Source organism: Berghia stephanieae, chromosome 2 (genome assembly GCF_034508935.2).
Source record: "Berghia stephanieae isolate SIO BIC M18660-M18661 chromosome 2, UCSD_Bste_1.3, whole genome shotgun sequence".
Lineage (NCBI taxonomy): Eukaryota > Metazoa > Mollusca > Gastropoda > Nudibranchia > Aeolidiidae > Berghia > Berghia stephanieae.
This window is the reverse complement of record NC_088361.1, coordinates 5,335,504-5,362,408: the sequence shown is the minus strand read 5'-3', so window position 1 is coordinate 5,362,408 and position 26,905 is coordinate 5,335,504. Positions and strand designations below refer to the sequence as shown.

At 33.6% G+C, this 26,905-nt stretch overlaps 1 protein-coding gene across 10 annotated transcripts in view; it reads right to left on the bottom strand.

The window, feature by feature from the left end:
• Window positions 1–26,905, bottom strand: part of LOC144964206 (uncharacterized) — a 97,389-nt gene that overhangs the window by 60,321 nt on the left and 10,163 nt on the right. The window contains exons 5-10 of one of the 10 annotated variants that reach the window (XM_078898200.1): window positions 24,564–25,283; window positions 16,241–16,582; window positions 14,262–14,377; window positions 10,741–10,771; window positions 9,304–9,330; window positions 5,300–5,451 (exon numbers count right to left, since the gene is read on the bottom strand). In XM_078898200.1, the coding sequence (XP_078754326.1) occupies window positions 5,300–5,451; window positions 9,304–9,330; window positions 10,741–10,771; window positions 14,262–14,377; window positions 16,241–16,582; window positions 24,564–25,283 (1,388 nt within the window). Of the gene's footprint in view, window positions 1–1,505; window positions 1,542–5,299; window positions 5,452–9,303; window positions 9,331–10,740; window positions 10,772–14,261; window positions 14,378–16,240; window positions 16,583–24,563; window positions 25,284–26,905 lie in introns of all 10 variants that reach the window. The other 9 variants (XM_078898199.1, XM_078898201.1, XM_078898202.1 and 6 more) reach the window with 9 other exon arrangements.

Below are 26,905 nucleotides of genomic sequence, written 5' to 3'. Positions count from 1 at the left end.
CCCTAGTGCCCCACTGCTTTATGGGTAGGTCTTGTTTGACCGAAGGTTAAGGAAGCAGATCCTCACAGAAAAGCATGACGAAGACGGAGCCGCTAGACAGAAAGGCTCAAATAGCCTGGACAGGCATATCTGCCGAATACTGGAACGACACACAATTATCCCCACAACCATGACGTCAAATTTCCATATCATATTACCTCAAATAAAAAGTTATCCCTGTAAACAGTTTTTCTTATTTTTATTTGCCGTAAGAGGTTTAAAAATAAGACAGTTAGGATATTGAAGAGGAAGGAATGGCATATGGGACCAGAATATTTCTGATATGACATCAAAAATAAACATTTTATTCTCACATTTTACAGTCCTATATTATAACACAATTTGAATTTGAAATGGTTGTGACAAATAGACTTGCTTTTGGACTAACAACCTTCCAGCGCTGTTAAATACAATATGCAGCATTTTCACATCAAAAATAATGTATTTATTTATATATATAAAGATTTACATTTTTCCTATTTTTGAAATGAGAATATTTTGTGACCAGTTCTTGTAATCTATTAAAGTAGTATCCTTTGCATCAAGAAAAGTGCATTGTCTGTGCATTAAATAGATCAAAGCATGAGCTGGTAAAATCTTCATTACTTTCTTTCCTCCCATCTAAACTTATTTTTAAAACTGTTTAGATAAAGATCTGAATAAAATCAAATAAGCTTCAAATTTTAGATTCTATTATGTATGACAAACAATTTCAAAATTCTTTTTTTAGATAAACAGTCCTTCCCCCTCCCAATGTCCATCAATTGCCAAGTGATTCAATGAATCATTAATTCAGAGTATAACTTCAAAAGATCTGTCTCAACCATAATAGGTATCTTTCAGATTGATCTTCATCGCCTTAGACAACCGCGCTTGAGTTTTAGTAAAGACTAGCAGTGAACCCAAGGAAATACAAGACAAAAAAATATATTACCCCCCCCCCCCCCCAAAATAATAATGAATAAATAAAAAACAAATATGCAAACATTAAAAGCATCACATTTCACTATAAAACATTTAAACTACACGGAAACTCTCTTATAATGGAATATACAAGTACCTAAGTCCAGAGCTATGTTTTTGCAATCACATTTAGATATCGATTATATCTCCCCGATGCACGAGGAAAAAATAAAAATAGATTATTCTTAACAAGTGAGAGGAAAAAAAAAAAGGAAAAGACTTCAATCATACAAAAAGGTACTTGAACTTCCAGCACTGATTTAAAAAGTTACTAACAAAATTTGATCACATGGCATCCATAATTAGAGTCTCATCATAAATGTGGACAAAATCACAAGCAGAATGCATTACATTTTTCTTGGGTAAAGTTTTCAAACTTAATAAAAGACATGCAAAGCTGAAAACAAGTTTCAGTACCAAAATAGGAAATAAGCTGTTTACAGAGAGATAGTAGTCTCATAAAATACTAAACAAAGCGACATTTAGAATGTTTTTATCAGCACCTTATCGTCAACATTTGTGTTTCCTTGGTTCTGTTGCTGTCAGATGGGAAGAAGAGGACAAAACAAAATAACATCACAGCTTGATTTCATTTAACTTTTCAAAGTATTAAAACACACAAAGAATATTGACAAGCAATGATGATAGAGAAAATAATCACAACTTCTATTTTGCCAGCAAACACAGACTGTGTAAAGAAATTAAATTTCAAAGTTATTTTTGTATCTGTATCAGCTTCCTTTTATTTTTTGGATGCAATGAGATTGAATCTAGTTCAATCTTGCCTTATATGTCAATGACGTCATGTGAAGCCTGAGTTCATTTTAACATTATAATGACTTCAGTTAAAGAACATCTTTACAGGATTGAATAAGTATCCATTTGAATTGTGACACACCCAAGTTATCAAAAATGTTTTGAATGTTTGTATAGTCTTTTCTTTATAATTTCAAACGTGGTGGTGGAGTGATATTGCCCCTCTCAAGTTTGCTTGGAGGAGTCAATATATAATCATGCAAATATTTTAATCAAAGAGTTTAAACGAATGGCCACCTATTAAACATTGACAAGACTAAATGTCCAAAATCAGAATCACCCACACAATATCAGCGGATTATTGATGGTAAAGAGGAATGGGGTAGGGGGGATGCATTAGTAAAACTGATCATCAATATACTTTTACATTTTTCAATAGTCAACTGATCTACAATGAGGCTCTTTATCAGTGAATAAACATAACTACTGCAGACCTGCCAACCTTTAAAATAGGAACTTGAGAAAAAAAAAATAGAAATTTTTCATTTTTGTTACCACAATTACCATGAGTGATAAGGCTCATGAACTTAATGTGCCAAAATCTATCACTATTAACCATCAAATTTTACTCTCTCAAAATTACCTACAACTTAGTTACCAAACAATAAAGGTAGAATTCTGACAAAGCTGCAACACGAAGATGTGTAACAGATGTGTAAATGGAATAGGGAAGAGTGAGAGGAAAGTAATTAATTTTCCTTTCTACCTCCCTTTAGGCAATTATAAAAAAAAATACATTTTTTTCAGCACTGTTTTTAAATCCCCCCCCCCCCCCCCTCCATCCCCTTTATTACCTTTATCAATCTTTGAAAATCTGAATTTTAGACACAATGGCACAAAGGAAGAGTGAAAGCGAGAACTAGTCCGCCAAAAGTGGATGGGTTGGCAAGTATTTTCTTCAGCTTAGCTTTCAGTGATTCATTCCAAAGTCATGTGGTGTGGAATCAAAATTGGATCAATTCTTCTTTTTCTTCGCATTGGCACATGAATAAAGTAAAATAACTTTTGGATTTTTTTTTTTAATAAATATTTTTTTCTCTCAAAACAAGTAAGACGATGTCATGAAATCAACAAAAGGCACAATAGTTATATTTTTTGTTTCATAAGGTGGAATCGACAGAATATTCATTTTTCAAATGAAAAGTATACCAACAAAACAATCCTTTCTCTACACTTTATAGATAAATATATACAACACAAGTTTCTCACTGAGGCTCTATACTTCTGATTTGCTTTTGAGTCCTTTATTGGGTTTTTTTTCCAACTGAATATGACATTTACACAACACAGCAATGACAATATGGAAAAAAAACTTACCGATGCCTTCAGATTAAAAAAAAAAGTAGAGCAGAAAAATATAACGATATAAAAATATAAGTATTTGGGTGAGTGTACGTGTCCAATCTGATTTTAGCTCTATCAATCATAAGCATTTGAAATTTAGCCTGTTCATTCGAGATGATGCGAGAGAACTGTTCCATTGCTACATGACTAAATGAACTTTTAATTCATAGTGGTGCGACAATTGGTCATCAAAATGAAAATATTTTACACTTATATACGGAAATTTGATGTTTTCAAACAGACAATTACAGGAAAATTTAAGTTTACACTGAAGATGCGACACATAAGAATGTGAAATCTTCAAAAGTTGCAGAAGTTACAGACTAACGAGGAAGAAGAAGAAGAAGATGATGGCAAAAGTCTCCAGTATGTTTTCAAATGAGGTCAATATTGCAAATAACCCTACATGCATGGTACAAGCTGCACAAAGAATGCAACTTGATACTCAAAACTTACTTATTTCAGGTCAAAATTCTAAAAGAAACGCAGTATATCTAGAGAGTATATAACCATATAGATAACAAAATCGATAAATGGTAATCCCTAATGAGGGTTGAGAATAGCCCTTAAGCCTATATCATGTGACTGCTATGTTAATTAACCCAAATTCCATTTTTCTCTCTCAAAAAGTAAAAATGTATAACAAAAAAGCTATAAACACTCTCCGACCAATATCATTCACTGATGTTAACGTTTGTTATCCACATATCAAAATCAAGACAAAAACTGCAAAATCAAGGAAGAATACAAATGACGATTTGTTTTTGATATAATCAATATTCAGATGGAATATGTTGGAATGCTTACCACACAATGAAATTTGACCTGGCCAAAATGACAATTTTGTTCAAGGGACTGAATGGCCTTATGGATACCAACTATATCAAATGAACCCCAACTAAGATATAAAGAAGGAAGTTAAACTATAAAACTTGATAAATCAGTTTCAAAAATACTATCAAGACCAAACTTTAGGGCATTCATATGTTAACTAAGCAATGTTCAATCACCCAATAAAAAATACTAATTTAACAATAAAGGTAGATTTAAAACCAAGAATACAAGTAAATCATCAAATGGGACAACTTGATTATGAAATTTTTGGTCTAAGGACTGGTTAATCCAAAATCTTTTTAAATCTCTTTTAAAAATCAAACCTGCTTCATATCCACATTACTCACTGTCAAGTTTTATTGAACCCAAGAGTACCAAAAAAAAAAATTTTTAAATTTTAATTTAAAAGCTATTACAGTCAACTCCGGATAATTGCAACACCTTGGGATCAGCGAAAATGTTGCGATTAACTGAAGTTGAGTTTCCAGTCTAATATTGCAACATTTTCCCCTCTGAGTTTAAACAAGCTTGGGATCGTGCCAGTCAGTTTCCATTGTTGAAAATTAAATAGAATGCCTTCGATAAGTATGAAAATATTTATTGTAAATGTCAATATTTTGTATTTTAAAGTTTGAAAAGTATGGAATAAGACACTTGTAGTGTCAAATTACTACATTCTTTTTTATTAATTATTTATTGTCTCCTGAATGTATAAAATTCAAAATAGCTGTCACTTTATATTTCTAGGAATCAATTTCTTTTTGCACAAACAGATCATAAAATTTTTATAACAGAAGAAACAAACAAAAAAAAGCCCAAAAAAACCTTATCCCTCATCTGTATAAAATGAAAAATAAATAAGAATGCAGGTAAAAGAGGAATAGACTATGATATAAAAAAAAATATATTATAAATTAAGGAATTTAGCTAAAATTAAATTAGTTGTTTTTTCCCCACAAATTACAAAAGCCAAAAACACATTCGCAAAAAAATAAATAAATAAATTATTAATAAAAGAAAAAGAAAAAAAACTTTTTGGGGAGTTGGAAGCCGTGAATTTGTCTCAAAATATTCTTTTGCTTGGAATATAACTGACTCCATCCTAAAGCAATGTGATGCCATACTTATTATTCAACTAAGTGACAAATTAGGGAGCAGGCACTGGTGTTGATAGGGATCTGAAATAGTATGTATGAAACGATGTCAGACAAAGCATAAATTTGTCTGGCACTGTCTCATACACACTTTTTTCAGATCTTTATCTTATTGCCAGGCCTCCAATTGTATGATAGTAAAAGATTACCTTGATCCTTCCGACGGCTTCCTGTGCCTGCATCATTCTCATAGCCTTTGAAGGCTGTCCCTCTGATATGAGCTGTGTGGATCCCAAGTAACGGGCACGGAACAACACACCTTCTATCAGAACTTCAGGTCGGTCAGGATCACGAATGGCAGCTGGTAAAAAGGGAGGGGAAGTGAAAGTGTAAATAAGAATATTGAAGCAAAGTACACTTTCATAAAAAAAACTAAATACACACTGCTATTTGAAAGAAAAAGATCCCTTCCTCGTGTTACAAATAATTAATGGGATGTACAGGGGAAAACTGTGAAAATGTGGATTACTATTACCAGTGCCAATAAAGAGGAAAGTTTTGAAATAATATGAATTGTATATTATTGCATATTGGTTGCTTAAAACTTTAATTTATTATCGCTTGTGATCTATTTAAGTTATGTTTACATCTTCACCCACAACCATATCAATTCTGCATCACATTCATGGCACTATCTATTTATTCCCATCAATCAATTTAAAATTGTAATTGCTAACATATTGTTCATACTAATCATATGAGAATCTACATTTTAGGACAAGCATCGTTCTTATTCATCCGATTAAAATGAAAGTTACACTAAATTTAATTCAAGCCATGATAAATTCAAGCAATATATAATTCTTATTGAAAAAAAAATAAGAGATTAGGTGGTGTCGTGATTATCAAACTGAGAATACTGGCAAGCAACTGGAATGCTTGAGGCTGGATTTTCATGAAAGGAAGAGGCAAAGTTTAATTACCACCATTAATTGTATGTTTGTTTGTTTTTAAGGGTTTTACGCTGCTTGCAACACATTTAGGTTATATCAGCGCTAGTAAAAAGGAAGAAAATGAGATAGTTGAAAGTTCTAGAATTACAATTAAAGCACCCAAGAGCGAGTAAGACAAAGGGGAATTGGGAACAAATAGGGATCAGTTGTAGATTCCAAGAGCATACCATCAATGTACTTTGATATCACCTTACCCAGACACAAGCACAAGATCCAACAAAGAGGAATACACTCAAATGCTTACATTTTAGTATACATTAAAAATAACAAATATAATAATACATAACAGAGAGATGATTTACAAGGAAAAAAATACCATCTCCCAAAGCAATAACTATTCATTTGACTGTTCCCCTCCCAGTCAAAGATTCCGGCCAGGGTCGGGACAAAACCAAGCAATCTCACACCAAGACAAAGACAGAAAGCATATTGGAAAACAGATATAAGGGGATAGAAGACACGGTAAGTACCTCCCCGCCCACTGTGGAGGTAGGGAACCCCACCCAGTTACCACCATTAAACTGCTGGGAGCTAAAATGAAAATTATATCATGAAGAGTGCTAAAGAGTGCCCTAGAACTGGTCAGATAAAGACGACAATAACAGCACAAGATACAATCATGATGAGTTATCTTCCGAATGCTTTCCAAAATGCTATTCAGACATTGGAAGGAGCATGGTAAAAAGGAGTTAGTCATATGATAACAAAGCCCCAGGGGACAGCCAGGTTGGCATAAGCAGAGGCATACATATGTCATCAGAGAGAAAATGCTGATCTTCACTTTTTTCTCATGAAAATCAATTCTAATCATCAATGGTTGACAGTCTGACAGTGCCCATGTAACAATAAGCAGATGTGTATGTCATCCAGCATAATTGAAGATTCTCATACAATCCCATCACTGAAGTCCAATCCCTATGCTTTGACAAAGTGTGACTGTAAAAACAATTATGTGGACAAAGTTTTGCAGCAAATTGTCGTGATATTGTTTGATACCCAAAATAAAATTCTTTTCTTAAACATAATGATGCTACATGCTATCATGAAGATTCAAAGAGAATTCTTAGCTCTTAGGAATATATTTGTTTTGGATTAGCTGGCATAGCTGCCCAATCTATGCCCTATTTAACTCATTTGCATGCTATCATGAAGATTCAAAGAGAATTCTTAGCTCTTAGCAATATATTTGTTTTGGATTAGCTGGCATAGCTGTCCAATCTATGCCCTATTTAACTCATTTGCATGCTATCATGAAGATTCAAAGAGAATTCTTAGCTCTTAGCAATATATTTGTTTTGGATTAGCTGGCATAGCTGCCCAATCTATGCCCTAATTAACTCATTTGCATGCTATCATGAAGATTCAAAGAGAATTCTTAGCTCTTAGCAATATAATTGTTTTGGATAAGCTGTCATAGCTGCCTAATCTATGCCCTATTCAATCCACTTGTGATAAATTGAGCTGATGAGTACACCATCTAGCCAGAACAATGTGCAGGAATCAGAGCATGTGATCATAATGGAAAGAAAAAAATTTCCCCACAAATTATCCCAAAAACTTTGCAGTAGCATAAGATGCGATGTCAAGCCTGTATCGAATGCCTAAAAAGAACCTATCCCAAATCAAAATTACATCAAGCATTATCTTGTGAGGGCAACTTTTCATTTATTTTCTCTCCATCATTAATCAAGTTTTTTAAAAAACCAAAACGCCATTACAATTTTTGTTGTTACTTTTTTATACCATAAATTATTAAATTCTTGACAATGAGAAAGCAGATCTAAGACTAAAAGAAGAAAATTTAGTAAACTTTAATTTTGATTGATATCTAAGAATCTTTTATAATTGCGGCCGAACAGTGAGGTTATAATAATCAAAATATAATATAAAATAAACCAATCACAATAACTCAAAAAAAAAAAAAGAGGAAAAGAATGATCCCACAGTAGAACACAAAACCATACTGTTCTACTTTTAACATATTAGCATTAGCAAGCTTAATTTTCAAGTCAGCAGATTTTGATTATAAAATTGTAGTGTTAAAATACTATTTGACAAACCTATGAAAATGAAGAGGGCTATCAGGCACTATTTCAACGTAACGCATTAAAAATAAGTCCAATTACTTCCAATTTAAAATGTTCAAAGAAAACAAAACTGAAAATAAACAAGAAAAAAAATTATAAGGAAAATTTAAAGCCAACTTAAAGATAAGAAAAATAACAAAGCTTTGAAATTAAAAAAAAAAAGAAAAATAAAAGAAAATGAAAAAGGCACTTCATTATTCGAGCAGCTATCAAAATAATTAAAAAGCAGATCTAAAAACAAGCTTATTTGATTTTATTCAGATCTTTATCTAAACAGTTTTAAAAATAAGTTTAGATGGGAGGAAAGAAAGTAATGAAGATTTTACCAGCTCATGCTTTGATCTATTTAATGCACAAACAATGCACTTTTCTTGATGCAAGGGACGGGAATACTACTTTAAATAGATTACAAGAACTGGTCACAAAATATTCTCATTTTAAAAAGTATTTTATCCCTTTTAATCATCTGCTCAGATAACCATAGAGTAATGCTCTTTTATGCATTTGGATGAGCAGATGATACTGAAGAATTTTGTCATGGAATAATGCAATGAGTCAAAGTGTAAAATACGAACAAATTCTATTTTGATCAAAGGAAAAATTTCCTGATTGCAATCTAAATGCTTGTAAAGTGACAGCAAGTTAACTTTACTATGATCTTTTACAAGAAGGATAAATTCAAGACTAGATTGACTGCTGTTTATTGTTTTTATCTATCTTTTAAAAATGATTTTTTCCCATTCAAATTATAGGAAATCATTTTGTATTCAAAACCTTTGGTCCTGTGCCAGCAATAAGAAACATGAAAGAGTAGGCAATGATAATGAATTTAAGAATCCCTTCGCCATATATTTTTTAAAAATAAAAAATAAAAATAAGAGCTTTCAGAGCAATCTCCAAATGCAAAGAGAAATATGTAATTTGAAGTGACTCACCAAGGGGTGTTGTTAATAAATGTCATAATGCCAATATCACATCGGGTTAGGTTTGAGAGTGGGGATTGAATGTTAAGTGATTGAACTTTAAACAAGCAAGTGTCAATAAGAGATCCTTGATTACATGAACTATTGCAATCATATACAGTAAAAAAGTTATTTTAAAAAAACAAAAAACCTTTGTGTTTCTCTCCGGGTTCAATGTCTGAGAACAAACACAACAAAAGTTATTGGTATATCTTGTGGACCTTATATTACCCCGATAACCGTGACAATAGAAGTAAATAACATATTAATCATTCTGCCAAATCATGCACATTAACCAATATTTGTGGACTTGATGTTAGTGGCTAAGATGGTGAAAGATTCCAATTAACCATTATCTATCGAACAACAATAATAATAATAATAATAATAATAATAATAATAATAATAATAATAATAATAATAATCATAATAATAATAATAATGGTTTATCATTTGTGAAGCACTATATCTTAATAAGGTCAGCACCAGGTGCCCGACCAAAACTAGGCTGTTGTGAATGTAAATAAATTAGTAATATTCTATCATTAAAATTGAACATATGTTGCAATGGGAAACGAAAGTCATGACATCACATCTTCCTCTCTTCCGGTTCAAAACTCCTTGGCTTCATATTGAATTACAAGGTGGCATAACAATTTTAGTAGCATGATCTTTATTGATGAACTGCATTTATGTAAGGAATAAAATAAGATGTCATCACTTTGAAACCAGGAGATCAGTTGCACAAGGTCCTCCCAACTGGCTTCACACTTCCATGGAGATTGGAACCAGTATTTTGACACCACACTATTGCTCACTATTTCATTATTTGTAATCTATACACAAAAACACAAATTCACTATATATATTCAAAAACATGTACTTTATATATCTTTCATAGATTCACAACATCTGGTATCTATTCCCCTCCCCCCTTCTCCATTCTTTGCCTTTTTAAAAATCATTTTTATCTCTTTTTAAAGTAATGATTAAAAACAAATGTTATAGTTTTGATTTTATTTTCAAAATTGTCTTTCATCTCCTTGGAGCTTTCTTATTTCATTATTAAATCTATTATATCATTTGTGTGAATACTTTTAAGAACTGAGAGAAAGTTGGGAACAGTTATCATTAAAAACTTCAATTATACTTCTTAATCTTTTTCTACTTCTTCAAGCTTTAAGCAGCAACATTTGCATTTAAATCAGTATCCTTTAAAAATTTGAAATCAGATTCATTTCCTATCCAAATGCTAATAAGCAATTCTTATTGTCTGTTTCGCGCTACAGAAACCAGGATAAACTCTACACCATGGGCCTTATGGCTCGAAAGAACTTTTTACTATTTTCTAAATTCAATAGACAGCCAATGAAGAATCAAAATTATGTCTCTTTTTTATCATTGTGACAAGATGTTTGAATTCGCAAACATTTATTCAAATGGTTGTTAAGGAGGTTTGCAATATTCTAATTTTCATGAAAGAAAAAAATTATATCAGTGTTTTCACAGAAGACTAAGATACTGGGACAAGGCCAATTCCAATCTGTTTTTTCAAGAATGACTTGAGAATCATGTCATGTATACACACCTTCTTTTGCTTTGGAGTACTGGCGATCTCTCTGGAGGAAATTGAAATAATAAAAAAATTCAGACTATATAATAACCAAATGAAAATTGAAATAAAAAACAAAACAAAATAACAAAACTTGAGCATTTAAATAGTGCATTATCCACTAAATGTGTTCAAAGCATTTTACAAGGGGTCTTGAGCCAACTGCAACATTAAACATGCAAGACGAGACATGACATTACACTTGTTAGAAGATATTACAATTATTTTTTTTCCGACAGAGACAATACTTTTAACAGATAGGTACTCATTTTAGACCTGGGTATGGTGAGAGAATGTCAAGAAAAGAGCCTTTTCCAAGGACCCAACTGCCCAGAGCACGGTTCGAATCCTGGATATTCTGTTCCAAAGATGAGTGTCATACCACAAGGTCGCATAGCCCCACATCTTTTGTCAGCATGGTATTGAAACCAATTAAAATCCAAACTATGAGTTATGATTTTTCATAACTTTCAAAATGTTGCACATTTATTTATATGGCATATATTCAGTTACACAAAATACATTCTTGTAATATCTAGTAGAGATTGTTATCTATTTGAACAAATGTGGTGAGACAGAAAAATGTTGTAGAGGCTCAAAAAGAAAAGTCGAAGAGGCACAGATAGTTCATTCCTAAATCCAACTGGATGATCTGTGACAACCAAGTTTTAAAAATAAAAGAAAAGAAAACACAAAAATGAATATCTGACACAGCATGGTGTCACGGTTTCTTTTGATGGTTCCCGCAATGACTTTTTAAACATCCTCCCTCACCCAACCAATGACATATTAAGCACTTATATCTGTACAGTCCATATCAATTCTATTTCTCATATTTTTATGGATATCATATTCTCTTGTTGTACAATTCATGACACAATTGTGAAAATGTTTATTTAACTTTACCGCCACCCCCTAATTCCATCCTATTTGACACTTGTGTTTTTAATTTACGGGTGATGCCTTAAGAGAATTTAGACAACATTTGCTCAATTTTCAAAATTAAAAAACCAAGATATCGATATCTTAGCAAACAATTGTCAACAAAAATAATAATACTTACACATTTAGAGAATGCTTATCCTGTTTTTATATCCAAGCTTTCAGATATATTTTTTTCACAGTTTATGACATAATCAGCATTAGCACACATAGCAAGCCTCTATCGTGATTATACAATGTTTTTTGGACAAAGAAAATTGTGCGACACAAAGAGACCACAGATTTTCCTTCTGTCTCTGACAAAATGGATAAATATTTATGAGAGCTCTTTCCCATGGGCCAAACATTATGCTGTTTAGATCAAAATGCAATCTCGTGAACCAAGATACGAGTTCCAAAGGAATGGACTCTTAACAGCTACCAGAAAGACCATGAACTCTGGTAAAATTGTATATGCTCAAATGTTCCATCTACAAAGTGGCTCCTTATTATGACAGACATCTATCACTCCACTTCGGAAGATTTGTAGGTATTACTGGAAAGGTCTTCTATCCACTGACAATAGTCCTTTTCTAGATTGGTATTCTGGCCTTGTTTTTAAATTAAGGTTTGCCCTGACCCCTGCTGGATCCATTTCTTTGAGTAAAGTCAATTAGATGTGAAAATGTGTTTTTTGCTGTAAAAGATTAGATTTTTCCTTTGAAAATCATCTCTTTGAGTTTTTGTTTATTATTCCATCTGAATTATTTGAAGTGCTCTTTATAATACACCATCTATGTGGTTTTCTATCCTTAAATAAAATGAGACGACTTGATTTGGCTAGGCCCTGACAGATCTCTGCCAAGACAATTTGAACTGTGAAAAGTGATTTGCTCGTTTGCTCTGATATCAAATTTATGAATGAGTGGGAATTATTTCCTCTTGTATATAACTTCACAGACTGATCAAGAAGTATCTGTGAGTATTTGGGCATCTATGTGAGACAATAATAATACTTACACATTTAGAGAATGCTTATCCTGTTTTTATATCCAAGCTTTCAGATATATTTTTTTCACAGTTTATGACATAATCAGCATTAGCACACATAGCAAGCCTCTATCGTGATTATACAATGTTTTTTGGACAAAGAAAATTGTGCGACACAAAGAGACCACAGATTTTCCTTCTGTCTCTGACAAAATGGACAAATATTTATGAGAGCTCTTTCCCATGGGCCAAGCATTATGCTGTTTAGATCAAAATGCAATCTCGTGAACCAAGATACGAGTTCCAAAGGAATGGACTCTTAACAGCTACCAGAAAGACCATGAACTCTAGTAAAATTGTATATGCTCAAATGTTCCATCTACAAAGTGGCTCCTTATTATGACAGACATCTATCACTCCACTTCGGAAGATTTGTAGGTATTACTGGAAAGGTCTTCTATCCACTGACAATAGTCCTTTTCTAGATTGGTATTCTGGCCTTGTTTTTAAATTAAGGTTTGCCCTGACCCCTGCTGGATCCATTTCTTTGAGTAAAGTCAATTAGATGTGAAAATGTGTTTTTTGCTGTAAAAGATTAGATTTTTCCTTTGAAAATCATCTCTTTGAGTTTTTGTTTATTATTCCATCTGAATTATTTGAAGTGCTCTTTATAATACACCATCTATGTGGTTTTCTATCCTTAAATAAAATGAGACGACTTGATTTGGCTAGGCCCTGACAGATCTCTGCCAAGACAATTTGAACTGTGAAAAGTGATTTGCTCGTTTGCTCTGATATCAAATTTATGTATGAGTGGGAATTATTTCCTCTTGTATATAACTTCACAGACTGATCAAGAAGTATCTGTGAGTATTTGGGCATCTATGTGAGACTTAGGTTGTATTGAGTAAGGCACAGAATATATTGCAGTTGGGACCTATCTGCTAATGGATCTATACAACTTACATGACTGGTCTTCAAATGATTATCATGAAGAGAAGATTGAAAAGAGGCAAAAAATATACAATGAAGATTTCATATCAGAAGATACAGAAAGGATCAACCGGAAGGAAACAGAAAAAAGGCCAATTCAAAAATCACATCTCCCATGTTACATCAAAGGTATATCTTCATTTCCTAACAGAAGGCACACATCTTGATCTCCATGCAAAAGTGCAATTTAGTAAACTTTTCAAGACTATTGCTAGACCCATTCTAGAATATGGCTATTTTGAATGGCATTCCAAATACAAATATCTCTAAAATGAGTTTCTCTCATCACCGGAGCGGTCTTCACATTATTATTCCTTATATTTCCGTAGGCTATTCAGAACTTTTTTCCAAGACAAATAACAAAATGCATTGGTCTTTATCAAGTCCTGTTGTCTCCTTGAGATGTCCATATATTACTTGTAAAAGCTTGTATAGACTGTGCCATATTGATTTTTACATTAAGAGCAGCTTCACAATGGAAGTAATATTAATGCGTAGTATTGTTTTCATTATAAGCATTTATTCTTTGCCTATTTATGGTGGTATCAATATAAAGTAAATTTAAAAAGTAAGAATGGCATTCCTTCTATTACCTCCATAGAGCCTTCCAGTTTTGAAGCATTGTAGAGTTCAGGAATTTCAACATTTTTGTTTCTTTCCTGGTACTGCTTGTGCAGCAGACGGTCTGTTTCCTCATCTGTATCCGAGTCTGAAAAGGTCAGGGATATTTAAACATAAATCCTCAATATGCAGTTATCCAAATTCTTTTTTTTTTTAGTATATAAATTCTGTAGGGCTTTTTTTCTTCTTCCCAATAACAATTATATAATGCATATAACATCAGGTGTCAGCCGTTTCACAACTTATTTTATAATTTACTGAACTGTGAGCTGTATACATAAAAAAAAGTATATTTCTCCCCCCATTTATAGAAACCAAGCTAAAAATATATAATCTGACATGGCATTTTTTTGCAAAAAAAAAAAAAATTCCACATTTTGCAAGTAAAATCCTAAATTTTGCAAGCTTACAACAGCAAAATTTGCAAAAGATTTTGCGAAATTGTGCGATTAATTTTCCTAAAAACACATAATTCGTTCATGAAAGAGAAAGGTATTTGTTTGTTTTTAATTTTAAGGGTTTCACGGCGCTTGCAACACATGTAAGGTCATATCAGCGCCAGTAAAAAGGAAGAAAATGGGATAGTAAAAAGTTCTAGAATTACAGTTAAAATACCCAAGAAAAAGTAAGACAAAGGGGAATTGGTTCAAAAAGGGAACAGGTGTAGATTTCAGGAATCTAAATGTTTCATCCTGACATGAGCACAGGTCCCCACTAAAGGGAATACACTCAAATGTAAAACAAAAATAATACAGTGCATAACAAGAGAGATGATTTACGAGACAAAAAATATCTTCTCCCAAAACCCTAACTATACATTTGACTGTTTCTCTCCAAGCCAGGGTATCCGGCCTGGGCCAGGACAAAACCAAGTAATCTCATTCCAAGACAAAGACAGAAAGCATGTTGAAAAACAGATATAGGGGTAGAGAAGACCACCTTTTAAATTATTATTTTCTTTGCAAAATCTCAAAAATTTTCAAAAATTGGCAGATTTTGCGGCCGCAATGCCAATCAATGATTTTTTGCTGCCGTAAGCAATGCAAATCCCATCCCAAAATAATCCACTAATGCCAATCAAATTGAATCATAACTTTTAGAACTAATTTCAAAAATATAATTTAACAGTTGATATTTTATTTAACTTTATCCCAACTTTCCAACAAGTTTAATTTAGATGTTTTCAACTAAAATCAAAAGTCATCTAAACATATCTTGTAGGAACTTTTTCGAAAAAATATTTATATATCCTTTACAGGATTTCTGGCATAAAGGACATTTTTTTTTTTTAAATTTCATAAGGTAACTTAATTTTCAACACTTCTGATCACATTATAGAATGTTTCATATTTAAAGTAATAAGCAAAAGGATATTGTATAAAGCATGAGAGAGAGAGAGAGAGGGAGAGAAAAAGTTTAAAAATTGAAAGCATAAAGTAGAGAAGCAAAACAACTGCATCATTTGTAAACACATGTAGTCAAAATGCCCAAGAACAGACAGTCTACCAGCTGTTTTATTACCATCAGCACATGCCATGGGATGATGCCACTAGTACTCAACATGCAGTATGGCACGTCATTCTAGTCACTGATCACATTCACTCAAATCATAATTCAAAATAACCAAGGATCAAGCCAATTAAAACAAGTAGCCATTTATGTATCACACCAGTTGAGAGCAACATGCTGGATGCTCTCAATCATGATCACTACCCTATTCATTGTTCATATTAACAAATGAATTTAAAAAAAAAACAAAAAAAACATTATTTATAAGGTCTTTATTTCACGACACATTTGACATAGAACCGTAAACTGTGGAAATATCACACAGAATTGATGTATTCTTTGTTTAAATTAGTTAAAGGGCTATATTCAAAGATGAAACTTGCAAGGAAGAATCAATACCTGACAAGATGAGTTGACATTTGCCATCTATAAAAAATTATACCTGCATTAGGAGGTCTGGTGTAAGATCGTATATGGGCATCTATGTCGCTGCTTTCTTCTGAGGAAAGTGTTGGATCAGATCGGTGCAAGTGATGCTCCTCATAATCTATAGATGTATTACGGTTGTTACACACAGACCCATTTTTGCTGGAATGGGAGACAGTGTGACCATTTGCATGAGTAGCAATTGGTACCTCCTTCCTCCTTCCGCTAGCACCACCACCAAAACCCCCACCAAACTCTAAAGAGTCGTCTTTTTGAAGTGGAGCATATTTTTTCCCTTTGTTTCGTCGGGTATACCGTATACCATCTGCATCTTCACACTCATCATCAGAATCATAACCTACAAAACGAGGAAAAGGCATGCACGAATCAATACAATTTCCATGCACAAAAAAAAAAAAAAAATGGAAGGGAAGGAAATTCTACTAATCTTAAGAGATGAAAAACAAATGCAGACTTCATTGTTAACATTTACATCTTAAAAATTTATCTACACACTTAGAAAGACTAAAAAATTAATGGGCACCAAATGAGTTTAAAACATATATCAAACAAATTTCATTACTTTAAGTATTAGGAAAATTGTCTACCAGCTGATGTTTTATTCTAAAAATCTCAAATTGTACGACTCAAACATGAGTTGGTGGGAAATAAGCAACTTATGTGTCCAATTAATCTTGTCACCATATGACAGTGTTATCTCTCTCTTTTTCTTTTCTTCTGTTTGTTTTCCCCCCACCTAAACTTCCTTTTATTATTTACGATACAGGGGGTAGGATAGAAACTTCCAAACTATAAATATCAATTTCTAATAACTTTTGGGGTTTTTTATTGTACAGATTGTCTTGTCCACCTCCTTAGTGGGAATTTGTTGTTTTGTATTTAGGGGTTTACAGCGCTTGCAAGACTATTAGATCATTTCAGAGCCAGTAAAACGACAATTGAAAACAAATCTGAAGAACTGAAGAAAAAGCAAGATCCAGATGCTGGTTCAAATAGGGAACTGAACATTCCACAAGCAATCCACCAATCTGTCTATTTTGACATTACCTCAAGGTCTCATTCAGGCACAAGCAAAGGACCCCTCTATGAAGGGTACTCTCAAATGTTTACTAAGTACAATATATTCAAAATTAACAAATATAACAGCACATAACAGAGAGATGATTTACAAGGAAAAAAATATCATCTCTTAAAAAAAGGTACTAGATATTTGTTTCCCTCCTGACTGAGGATCTCACCAGGACCCGAAAAGAAAGAGCAATCCCAATCCAGAACAACGCAACATGGAAAAGGAAAATAGATACGAAGGACACAGCAAGTACCTCACCCACTGGGGACCAATATCAATACACTAATGATACCACCAATTTAAAGTAAAAAAAAAGATTGTTGAACTTTTAGCGGAATGTCCATATTCAAACGAACTGAATATAGAAACCATTATAGATATGATCTGAACAATTTCCTTTTTTATTTTTGTCTCACCAAATTAAAATTCTATTTCAGTTGAATCAGTTTCACCATAAAATTAATTAAATTTGATGTGATTTAAACCCAATGTCTGGAATCTTTATGAGGTTTGTTTAAAGAGAATTTTATAAATATAATACATCACTCTGATATCTCCATAGTTTTTGGAATTTTTTCAAATCAAATGTTCTTTGCTTTTTAGTCATAGTAAAAAAAAAATTCCTTGATGGGCATGAAATGCTAGAAAGATGTAGATCTTTATGTTATGGACTATCAACTATCTTATACCCAGACATACTAAAGTTTAACCTCAATGTCTGGATAACATAATAGCAGTCTAAACTCAATTATATACTTGTTTCCAATGCATTACATTGGTTCATTTTGGATGATGGGAGAAGGTGAAAGAGAGGTTGGGGATTGGGGGGGGGAGGATGGAAAGATTTTGGGTTGCGTATATATTTAATGGAATACCTACAGTTAATAGAGTAATTGGCAAAATCAAGATAGATTAAATTGTCATTAATGAAGAAAACCATATGAGATGATATTGGCAAAAATCACTAAATCAATGAATTCAAAAGAAGCATGCAAAGTGTTAATCAGTAATTATTACACCATCTTTCAATGTAAAAAAAAATAAAATAGCATGTTTAAAAATGACCAGACATGATAAGATTTTCAATTTCATAGCAATTGAAGAAAACATTTAAAAAGGACATTAAAGTGTAGTAAACTTTTGCTTTGTGTATGCAGATTCCACTACAAGCTAAAAACGAAACAAAAAATTGTTTTTGCCCTAATCAAAATTTCAAGAGAAAAAAAAAGATGTTTACCCTTAATGCATAATTTCCACCCTTATTTACATAAAGTATCACTTTAAAATGCTTTGGAATTGATAAGTGTAGTTCAATAGACACCTCGATAACCACGCCTCTAAGACAGTTGTCATCATGTAAACAATGGCAGTGATTGGTTAACCTAGCAACCTACACAGCTTTTACTATCGATGATATGTGTCTGAGTAAAATACCCACTGTTCTACTGCTTGCTCAATAGAACCTACACAGAAAACTATGTGCAAATGTGTATAATCTGATCGAGAAAATCGTGTTATAACTAGTCACTCATGTGGTGGTATAAAAGCAAAAACAATGGTCAGAGAGAGGTCGATTTCATTCACGTTATTGTTTACAAACAGCCAACCATACTTCTCCGAACACATGTGAAGGTGTGTCACAAATTCCATGTTTTGATTGGTCTAAAATCTATTGGTTAATTAAGCGAAATATCCATCCCCGAAAAATTATTATATTTTCAAAGATTGTGGATGAATAACCTAAATCTGAAGGGAGAATTTTTTAATAAGAATCTGGCCAAAATGAAAATTGATAAAAGGAGTTCTGTGCATGTCATTGTGTGTTTTCATCAATTTGTAAATGTGTATGACCATACATATGTATGTGTGCATGTGTGTGTGTGTGTGCGCGCCTCTCTAGTGGTAATAAACCAATATCTATCCACAGAGCAATATACCCAATATTTAACTCTTTTCAACTTTGAAAGGATAGTGTTAAAGACGAAATACCATCTCATGCTCAATACTTGATTCATCAAGCAAGTTTGGATCAAAAAAATGCTTGACAGGGACAACAGTGGAAGGAGTGATGTGTACGAGACTTTTGTAATATAGTAACAAACACATAATTGATGAATGATTAATCAAAGGGTTGACGGAACACAATAAAGCAGGCATATTGCACAGTGGCCAACTTTTCAATGCGTAAAAAACAATACCGAAGCACTTAACCACTTTGATCCAGTAAATTACTGGTTTATCGTGCAATAACACACTGCCATACTGTACTAGTTATGTCTACGCCATTTTCTGAATTTAAAGTGTAAGCTTCATTATGAAAGTTGGACTACAGCAACAATAATTTATATTCATTTCTTTATTTTATACAAAGCACAAGGCAAACTTTATATCATCACAGTACAAATATTAAACCTATATCAGCCTTCTCTAAAGCTGAGAAAAAAAGGCTTCATGAAAATCCAGGTAGTGACAATGGGGTGGGAGTGGTGGTGTGGGAAATAGGGTCGGCACCGATGTGGTTGTCGGATGAGTCATGGATGTCAGAATATGATGATATGTGGCTGTAGAAGTGTTGTTGCCAGTTAGTGACAATGGGGTGGGAGTGGTGGTGTGGGAAATAGGGTCGGCACCAATGTGGTTGTCGGATGTGTCATGGATGTCAGAATATGATGATATGTGGCTGTAGAAGTGTTGTTGCCAGTTAGTGACAATGGGGTTGGAGTGGTGGTTTGGAAAATAGGGTCGGCACCAATGTGGTTGTTGGATGTGTCATGGATGTCAGAATATGATGATATGTGGCTGTAGAAGTGTTGTTGCCAGTTAGTGACAATGGGGTTGGAGTGGTGGTGTGGGAAATAAGGTTGGCACCGATGTGGTTGTCGGATGTGTCATGGATGTCAGAATATGATGATATGTGGCTGTAGAAGTGTTGTTGCCAGTTAGTGACAATGGGGTTGGAGTGGTGGTGTGGAAAATAAGGTTGGCACCGATGTGGTTGTCGGATGTGTCATGGATGTCAGAATATGATGATATGTGGCTGTAGAAGTGTTGTTGCCAGTTAGTGACAATGGGGTTGGAGTGGTGGTGTGGAAAATAAGGTTGGCACCGATGTGGTTGTCGGATGTGTCATGGATGTCAGAATATGATGATATGTGTAGAAGTGTTGTTGCCAGTTAGTGACAATGGGTTGGAGTGGTGGTGTGGGAAATAGGGTTGGCACCGATGTGGTTGTCGGATGTGTCATGGATGTCAGAATATGATGATATGTGGCTGTAGAAGTGTTGTTGCCAGTTAGTGACAATGGGGTTGGAGTGGTGGTGTGGGAAATAGGGTCGGCACCGATGTGGTTGTCGGATGTGTCATGGATGTCAGAATATGATGATATGTGGCTGTAGAAGTGTTGTTGCCAGTTAGTGACAATGGGGTTGGAGTGGTGGTGTGGGAAATAGGGTCGGCACCGATGTGGTTGTCGGATGTGTCATGGATGTCAGAATATGATGATATGTGGCTGTAGAAGTGTTGTTGCCAGTTAGTGACAATAGGGTTGGAGTGGTGGTGTGGAAAATAAGGTTGGCACCGATGTGGTTGTTGGATGTGTCATGGATGTCAGAATATGATGATATGTGGCTGTAGAAGTGTTGTTGCCAGTTAGTGACAATAGGAGTGGTGGTGTGGAAAATAAGGTTGGCACCGATGTGGTTGTTGGATGTGTCATGGATGTCAGAATATGATGATATGTGGCTGTAGAAGTGTTGTTGCCAGTTAGTGACAATAGGGTTGGAGTGGTGGTATGGAAAATAAGGTTGGCACCGATGTGGTTGTCGGATGTGTCATGGATGTCAGAATATGATGATATGTGGCTGTAGAAGTGTTGTTGCCAGTTAGTGACAATGGGGTGGGAGTGGTGGTGTGGGAAATAAGGTAGGCACCGATGTGGTTGTTGGATGTGTCATGGATGTCAGAATATGATGATATGTGGCTGTAGAAGTGTTGTTGCCAGTTAGTGACAATGGGGTTGGAGTGGTGGTGTGGAAAATAAGGTTGGCACCGATGTGGTTGTTGGATGTGTCATGGATGTCAGAATATGATGATATGTGGCTGTAGAAGTGTTGTTGCCAGTTAGTGACAATAGGGTTGGAGTGGTGGTGTGGAAAATAAGGTTGGCACCGATATGGTTGTCGGATGTGTCATGGATGTCAGAATATGATGATATGTGGCTGTAGAAGTGTTGTTGCCAGTTAGTGACAATAGGGTTGGAGTGGTGGTGTGGAAAATAAGGTTGGCACCGATATGGTTGTCGGATGTGTCATGGATGTCAGAATATGATGATATGTGGCTGTAGAAGTGTTGTTGCCAATTAGTGACAATGGGGTTGGAGTGGTGGTGTGGAAAACAAGGTTGGCACCGATGTGGTTGTCGGATGTGTCAAGGTGGTTGGAGAAGTGTTGCTGCCCCCCCCCCCCCCCCCCCCCCCCCCCCCCCCGTCCCCCTCCCATCTTTTTCCTCTTCTTCTATAAGATCAAATCGTAAAAGAAAGGATTTTACTGACATGATTGGCCACTATACAAACATAAAATCAATACTGTGTCTGTGCCAATTAGAAAAGAATGAATAGACTATGAATAGATTCACTAACAGACATGTATTGGGTTGGGATTACTCATTGGATTATGATTTTGATTGATGAAACCCAACCAGAGTTATTAACATATATACTAAAGCATCCATCACCTTTCATGCTATTATTTGACAATTTAAGATTCATTAGTTATTCTGAGGATTAATTCAGAGCATTAATCAAAATTGATAGAAAAAGTTAAATACAATTAATAAGAAAAGTCATATGATATCCACAAGCTTGATTAAATATAGAATTAAAAAAGTTTGACCTTTTATCTTTGCCAGGAGACCCAGACAGTTAAAGTACAACTGATGGAGCAATATCCTATTTGTAATCAAATTCAACAATTAATTAAATATTAAATTGTAAAGCGCAATACATTTCTCATTTAACATTGAATGTTAAGTATAAATCGAAAGGTTTAATCAATCTAATTGTTCTAATAATTGTCTGATGATAACCTAATTCAGGCTCATTTGAGATGTGCAGGAAATAATGACCCAATTGATTTAATCGTTATAAAAACAACACAATGACATAATTTTTGACTCCAAGATATAATGACAACTGACCCTGATTTTCATGTCAGTGATACAACAATACTGAACGATTAACATTTATAAGCCTGAGCAATTAGTTTAGCAATTCCACTCTTTCCTATTTCATCTGGTCTCAAAATGCTTGTTATATATTGGTCCATTGCATAATTTTTAATAATCACCATTGGTACACATTGAGATAGGATATACACACCATTTACTCATACTCAGAGACTTTTTACATATTCTGACATACTTAATCACACTACTCTTATATAACTATAAAACCCATGAAATGTGCAAACTAATTTTTTGTGTTAAAATACAAATTTGATTTATTTTTTTAAAATCTATCTAATAGTTTTATTGCTTAACTCAATCTTATATTCAAATTTAACCGCAAGATACAAGTTCAGAGCTTGCTTTATAAACATCTGGCAAAAGTAAAAACGTCTGAGGAAAGAGAAAATAGAAATTGGCTTCGAACTTCAAACCACAGTGAATTCACAATGTGCTCTCTTGATCTAGTTAATCTATAAGAAGTTGGTTAGTTTTCACACTTCTATTCATTAATTTAATTGGAGTGTTATTTTCATGCATGAAGCAGGACTTTATGTCTTTTATGATCTCTGTGTCTTTGATTTTGACATGGATTATAGGTTCTGTACAGATCTCACCCTTATTGTTAGTACCCTTATTGTAATGATTCAGTAAATACCCATTTTACAGATCACCAGATTAACAGGATGCTGTAAGTCATGCTGTTTAGATATCTTTCATAAAGAAGTGAAACCTACTGAGCTTGCCCTGGACTTGCCAGTGATCAGTTTGTCGTATTGGATATTTTGTTTTTGCTTTTTTTATTGGTACAGAAAGGAGAAAAAAAACAAAACAAAAAAACAAAAGGTAATTTACAAAAATAAGATTATGGGCAGGTGGTGAAAAACTGTAATTTCTAGTGGAATGAGTTCCAATGGTTAAACGAAAAGCAAATAAAATAATTAAATCCACCCCCCTCCTTAGAAATTGAAAATAAAGGAAATAATGATATTCAAATTTAAGAAGGGACAATATCCTCTGATTAAGAGGGGGAGGATTTCAATTTCAAGGCATTTCCCCTCCCCACCAATTTGGCTTTCTTTTTACATTGGCAACATGAAACATCTGGCAGACAAAATATAGGTAAACTAGCGACACTCAGCAGGGACCACTTCTTTATGAAAGAGCCTTGTCTAGGATACAGTACACAATCTGGGACCAATGAACATTGTTGGTCCATACTGTGGTGCATATTAGTGGAAGTGGAAAACAAAGCATTAAGATTGACATGCTCCTTTCATTTCAGTTCGACTGAAACATTTGTTAGTGTTGTGAGAAAGTCTCCATGTATGTAAAAATATTTCTATAATATTTCTTTCATAGCCTGTAAGTTATACCGTGGTAAAGCATGGGTAACTGGTAAGAAGAAGGAGAAGAAGAAGAAGAAGAAGAAGAAGAAGAAGAAGAAGAAGAAGAAGAAGAAGAAGAAGAAGAAGAAGGAAAAGGAGGAGGAGGAGGAGGAGGAGGAGGAAGAGGAGGAGGAGGAGGAGGAGTAGAAGAAGAAGAAGAAGAAGAAGAAGAAGAAGAATCAGAACTTTTTTCAGATTCTGAATCGCAAAATGGTATTAATGTGAAGCTATACCAAAGGAATTCTGATAGAAAATTAGAAAAACACGTATGAGAGGTGGAGCAAAGATGTGTGTTTGACGGGGGGGTAGGAGAGGAGTTCTTTCTTTTCCAAATAAGAGGGAGACAGAGAGAGAAAGAGTGAGAGGGGGGATTACACAGCATTATCAGAGGTAGCAGTAATACAAAATAATTGATTCCTTGTGCCTACTTAATTTTATGAAAACTTACAGGAAACGACTAGAAAAAGCAATCACTTGCATATCCTATAATGGTGAGAGTAGCTTGACTTGGATTGATGAATGATTGGGAATACAAAGCAAGGTTAGTGAAATGTGGTCAGTAAGTCAGTGCACCAAACTAGTGTTAAATCATAGAGGTAGAGGCTAGTGTATACAACATTCAAGTTTGGTATATACTATACCTATTGGACGACCATCCTCCACTATGGCACCATCATTATCGTTTTCATATCCACTTCCCTCATTACCATCTCTGTCATTATCTTGTGTTTGCTTTTCGTTAACTATATTATCACATTCCTTTGCATCTTGGCCCATTTCCCAATTATCAGCTCCTAATCTTCCACTTCCATCGTCTGTATCTTCATTCACATGAACACCTATATTTTCTGATGAATTGTGTCTATTTTTTTGCTCACTAGCCATAGTTTCATCATCAGAGATGGTGATATTTTTTGCCTTCATCTCAAGCTGTGTTGATAAGGAATCAAATTCCTGAATATCTAAGCTTTGGAGGTCCCCCTTTTGACTAGTCATGTTTGATTGTAACCTTTCCTCTGTAATTATTGCTTCTGGAACGTTTTCAACATTAGCTTGACAATTTTTCACACATCCTAAAGTTTGAATTATTTCACTGGACACAGATGCTATAGCACTGTTGACTTCATCATATTTTCTTGTGTCTTGTGAAGGTTTGACTACACTATTAAGTCCATCTGTCCTTGTGCCTGATACATTCAACTCTGAATCGATGGTGCATTCTGACTGTGAGATGCTTTCAATTGATATGACCCTTTGGATGGAATTGTTGTTGAGTTCATTTTCTTGACAATGTTTCAATTCGGATGCATCATCAAATTCAACTGAACTAACTGTATGTTCTATTGATGAGTTGTCTTCATCTGTTGTAACAAAAATGGTGCAATGTAGAACAATGAGGTAAACAAAATTTTGAGAACCCTCACAGCTATAGTTTTCCAGATATAAACAATAAAAAAAACAAACGATATCTAACATGTACAAGAAAAGAGGACACAAATACAACAGACTAACCTGTGGCAGATGGCTAACTGCTATGTACCATGAACAATATTATTTTACAGAACCTTTATAAACTTTTTACAGTTGATAAGCTATTTTAGTTGTGTTTTTTTTTCTTTTTTATTACATTTCCTCCTTGTCCTGTTCAAGCTGAAAAAGGTGATATGATCACTGACACTGTCATTATCAATATATTTATAATAGAGTTAAGGGCACAAGATCAAAGAGCAGTTAAAGGAAGTTAAAGTTAAGTTTCATCCGGCATTGAAGAATTATAAAAGTTCTGAAATAGCATTTGTAACAGATCATTTGAAAGGTGATAAGCATATTTTACCAAAATACAGATTTTTTGGTAGGCACTGGCAAGAGCGCTTCAGGACATTCAATTATTGTGCTCTTGAATATAATAATAATAATAAAAATAATAATAATAATAATAATGATGATAATAATAATAATAATAATAATAATAATAATAATAATAATAATGATAATAATAATAATAATAATAGTAAGAAGTAGTAATAATAATAAGCTTTAATTATTGAAGATCAACAGAATATTTTTCAGATAAAGTGTTGATCAAAAATGTATACATTTTCATAAATAAATTTTCATAAATAATCCATAAAATCAAGGTAAAATTGTATTTTAAAAATTAAACTGATTTGTCAGTGCATACTTTAACAACAGGGACAGGGACATTTGTTTACAGACAGTCTTATCATTCTGTAAAAAATGTCATCCAGAAAGGTGCAAGAGAAAATAAATTGACCAAGAAAGAAAAAAGTAACTGACATGAAGGAGAAGAAAAAATTTTAAATTAAGAGGAAATCAAGAAACAGATACAAACATAAAACATTAATGACACAAATAGCAACAATGATAATTCGTGAGCATTGAATTCTGAATGGCATATAACATCTTAACAACTGCGAGACAAGTTGTTTCTTTCATTTAAATAGCTAAATTTCTATAAATTGTATTCAAATTTATGTTAAGTCCTCGGATGATGCTCAACAAGTTTTTATGCCTTACCACCTACATGAAGAACCACTCACTACAATTATAATAAACTAAACTTACTTTTACAACTGGTTTTTCAACTCTCTAAATGAGAATATGCTTTCATTAAATATTTATCTTCGATTCACTTTCGACAAAAAAGGCTTTTACACTACAAGCAATATGAAACGTATATATATTGGATTTTTTTTTTTTTTAATATAGAAGTTATGGGTGATTTGAAAATTAATTCATCATTCCAATTAACTGAATGTACTTAAAAAACGATTTTTTAAGTAGTAAATTTCAAAACTTTATTTCTAATAAAATATATAACTAAAACATTTAGTGATCATTTGGGGAACAATTCATCACTCTTATTGTGTAAGGTTGCAGCATCCTGATTAAATAAAAAAAAATCAACAAAACATAATGAACAACTCCATGATGCAACAATCAGATTGTGGGTTGAGCTACA